At 39.0% G+C, this 4318-nt stretch overlaps 1 protein-coding gene across 1 annotated transcript; it reads left to right on the forward strand.

Moving 5' to 3' along the window:
- Positions 1-678: 678 nt before the first annotated feature.
- On the forward strand, positions 679-4257 carry LOC121966888 (SHC SH2 domain-binding protein 1-like; the record flags this gene model as incomplete). The annotated part of the gene is made up of 6 exons (XM_042516958.1): positions 679-897; positions 1384-1499; positions 1886-2094; positions 2668-2763; positions 3245-3475; positions 4077-4257. Coding segments are annotated over 6 exons (1052 nt in total), but the record flags the coding sequence as incomplete, so codon positions are not given.
- Positions 4258-4318: the final 61 nt, after the last annotated feature.

Below are 4318 nucleotides of genomic sequence, written 5' to 3' on the forward strand. Positions count from 1 at the left end.
TTGCTTTATTCTTGTTAAACATTGGTATACACATTTTGACTTTTCACTTTTATAGACCTTTCTCTGTTTAGCATGTTTGTTGATGTTTGTTTTATAATTCCCTGAGTTCTCGCTTTTGCTTAGTCTATCAAGCACTTTGTAATTAAATGTTTTTAAAAGGTGCCATATTAATATAATAAAAGACAAAAGAAATATGCAAATACTTTCAAAATTGGTGCCACATAACCAGAGGAAACAGAAAAAAGGGTCATGGACATTCACTTTTGCTTGAAAAGTGATAATAATAACAATAATAATGAAGTTTGTTTATATAGCACTAATGTTATAAAGAGCTGTACACTTAAAAACACAAAAACAGGAAAAAAAAAAATTAAACGGCACAAAAGAAAAATGTAAAATCAACACACAGGAAAAAGAAAAAAATACAATACAGAAGAAAAAATAAAATCAGGGGTAGAAATTAAATTCAAGACAGGGCAATTAAAAAGAGATCATAGAAATGGTTTTCGATAAAATAAGCTTTTAAAAGTGGTTTAAAAGTAGAGGACCTGCTGGTGGGTGACGTAATCTGGATATAAAAATTAGTCTCTGAGGTGCAGCCAGTTTTACTGTAGTGAAGCATAAAACTCCACTTAGTAAATAATCTGCAGCTCCTAATGCACGTTTTTCTCCAAACAGCTCTGTTTCAGAATGAAGAGGAGGCTGAAGATGAGAGTGATGAAGATGAGAGTGATGATGACGACAGCGGCACGGACCATTTAATCTCTGAGAAGGCGGGGACGCAGCTGCAGCGGTGTGAGCCCCGCGGAGGAGTCAACTCAAGTCTTCCTGACATCTTTCAGACGAGCCACCTGCTCTTCTACGAGAGGTTCAAGGCGTACCAGGACTACGTGCTCGGTAACGACACACAAACCGAAAAAGTTAATAATAAAAGCCTAGTCCCAATTAGACATCCAGTCCCTTTTACGAGCCCGGTGTGGAGACACAGTTTGACTAATAAAAGCCTGTCTCTATTAGAGGCTCCGTCTGGTTGCCATGTTGTTAATTTTTATAGAATTTCATTTGATGTATAAAACCGGGTTGTTGGCGACCTGCTGGAGGTAACGTTAGTAAGCTGCTGAGATCACACTTACTTTGTCCAAAAAGGTATAATAAATAATAAGATTCTATTTCCATCTTTGCTTAGAAACAGTTTTGTGTGAAATGAATTAAAAATCTGTCCCATAAAGACGACTGTCCCAAATTTAATCCTGTTAAGTTCAATGATTTAAGCAAATAACAGCTATTAATTGAATTTTTCCGTTATTCAGCCTCAAATACAGTATTTGATAATTGTGAGTCATTGTATTTATTTGTATGTTTATTTGTTGTTTGTGTGTGCAGGAGACTGTAAGCCGTCCGAGGTGAAGGCCTTCACAGCGGACTACCTGGAGAAGGTGGTGGAGCCGTGTGATTGGTTGGCTCTGTGGTCCACTGACGTCTTTGATGTCCTGGTGGAGGTGAGACCAACTTTCAGACGTGTTTCTGTTCAAATTTGTTTGTGTTATCCTATATTGAAATTATGCATCCTGTATCTTGCATTATTTTTCCTCTTGTTTTAATTTTATCCTAACTCTGCCCTCGTTTTGTATGTCAAAGCACTTTGTAACCTCTGTTTTTAAAGGTGTTATATAAATAAATGTATTATCTTTATTATTTGGATCACAGACTGGCCAAAATATTGCTGAGTAAGGCTGATTAATCGGGGAAAATAATTAGATTTAAATAAAACTTGTGAAGATGGTTATAAAAAATAATTTACAACAGCTTGTTAATTTGACACATAAATTTAGAAGCACAGAAAACGTTTGGTTGAACTTCGGTTTGTGACGTTCGTGAGTTTCAGGTGTGTGACGTGGACTGGAAGGACCTGAAGGCGTGTGTGAGGCTGGTGCTGCCGCTGCAGTGTGACACCAGAGGATGTGAGCTCAGCGAGGACGCCATGAAGTCTCTGCTGGAGGCCACTCAGCACAAAGTCCCTCTGCAGGAGCTGCTGGTGGTCTACGAGCAGTCCGGGGACTTCGATCAGACCGCCATCGCTCTCGAGCACCTCAGGTGGGAGTCTGGACATGATTCTGGAGTGTGCTTGTTATTTTTAAAGAGTCTGATAACAGGGTTCCCGCAGATCTTAAAACGTCTTAAAAGGCTTTGAATTCATCAATCTAAGAAAAGGCCTAATTGGTGTGAAAATGAACTTAAATTGATTTTTCAAAACTCTTAAAAATGCTCAGACATGAGAAGTCAGATTTTCAGGATCTTTTTTTCTGACGTTGCATTTTAAAATCTCAAAATAATTGTCAGCATTTATTTTTTTGTTAAATAATTTAAAAAATCAATTTTTTTAACTCGTCATGATGGGAATTGAAATAATGAAATCTCACATGCAGACTGAGAAGCACAAAAATCACCCAGAAAATTTCATAGATCGTCTCCCTTTTTCTTTTCAAAAGTCATGTTTTAATGCTACAATAAATATTTCTTTCCTATAAATATTCTTCAGTTTTTGGTTATTAGAAAAACGGTCTTAAACACAATCCCAAGTGGCATTAAAACAGTCTTAAAAAGTCTGAAAAAAGTTCATTTCCCAGCTGTGACGTCCTGTCCTCTTCTGTCCTCCTCTGTCTGCAGGTTTTTCTATAAACACATCTGGAGGCAGTGGGACGAGGAAGATGAAGACGATGACTTTGACTACTTTGTCCGCTGCGTGGAGCCTCGTCTCAGGCTGTGAGTGCGCCGCGTTTATGGATGATCATGAACTGTATTCATTCAGGTGTAGGGATGCGGATTAAAACCTGGTCCTATTGAGGACCCGGTTCTGCCTTTTTTCAAATGCTGAATCAATAACTTTTGAGCAATAATGCAACATAACATCTTGAGTCAAAAATATATTATATTATGTACTTTCTTTATTGTGGAAAAAAATGTTTTTCATGTAATGCTGCTGAAATATTTTTGGTCCGTTACATCAGCAAGGTTTATTCAAGGCTAGAAATCGTTTTGTTCTGTTCAGAAAAAGCGAAACCAGTTCTGTTAAAAACGTATTGTCGCCTCATCTATCCACAAATTAACAGAAAAGTATCGATAGAGGTTTCGATAAAGACTCGGATCGTTAATAGTCTGGATAATTGTATCAATAACGAATGATCCCATCCCTATTCTAGTGTTTCATTCCCATGAATCCCTTTAAAACTGTGTCTCCTCTCAGCTACTACGACATCTTAGAGGACAGAGTCCCAGCAGGCCTGGTGGCAGAGTACCAGTCCTTACTGGAAAACTGCTCCCAGTGCTTCCAGCAGTTCTCGGTTCTGCGCAGCGGCCTCAGCACCGACTCGGACTCGGAGCTGGACAACGTTTCGATGGTGGAGGGCCTGAAGCTCTACGACCAGCTGGAGACGTTCAAACGCAAACTTCACATCATCGAGAACCCCCTGCTGAGGTAAGAGAGGTGTGAGGTTCTTCATCCAGGGTTTCTGCAGATCCTTAAAAAACCTTAAAAAGCACTGAATTCATTAACTAAAAAAACACACTAAAACAGGCCTTTATTGGTGTTAAAATGTCTTCAACAAATCTTTCAAAAGTCCTAAAAATGTTCAGACGTGTGAAATGGGATTTTTCTGAATCTTTTTTTCTAACATTGTATTGTAAAATTTTCAAACTGGTAACCTTATTTTTTTATGATTGTTTTTTTTTAAATACATAACATTTGCCAAATTCCTCACGTATGAATGTCACCAACAAAAGTCATGTTTTATGTTAAAATGAATATTTGAAATAATTTATAATATATATTAATTGATGCAGATTCAGGTCATCTGTCTTTACTTTTTTTGTTTTTCAGTTTTGGTTATTATAAAATTGGTCTTGAATTGAATTCTGAGTGGCATTAAAAAGTCTTTAAAAGTCTTATATCCAACTTGTCTTGAGCTGTAGGAGCTCATCGAATGCCTTTCTCCCTCGCCATGACCTCTTCTTTGGCCATCTTATGCAATCTTTCCTCAATATCCTCACCGTGCTCACCTCCAGCTCCTCCTCTGCAGGTACGTGCTGGGCTACAAAGGTAACGCCCGGCAGCAGTGTGCGCAGAGTCGAGGGCTCAGAGAGTCGGGTGTGAAGGTGGTCCACGTGGTCACGGCCTCCTGCAGCACCGTCCAACTGCAGTCCCTCCTCACTGACCGACTGCTGCCTCTGTGTGCTTCCTCTGAGGACACCGAGATTCAGGTCAGTCCTACACACACACACACACACACACACACACACACACACACACACACACACTCAC

Source organism: Plectropomus leopardus, unplaced genomic scaffold (genome assembly GCF_008729295.1).
Source record: "Plectropomus leopardus isolate mb unplaced genomic scaffold, YSFRI_Pleo_2.0 unplaced_scaffold26216, whole genome shotgun sequence".
NCBI lineage: Eukaryota > Metazoa > Chordata > Actinopteri > Perciformes > Serranidae > Plectropomus > Plectropomus leopardus.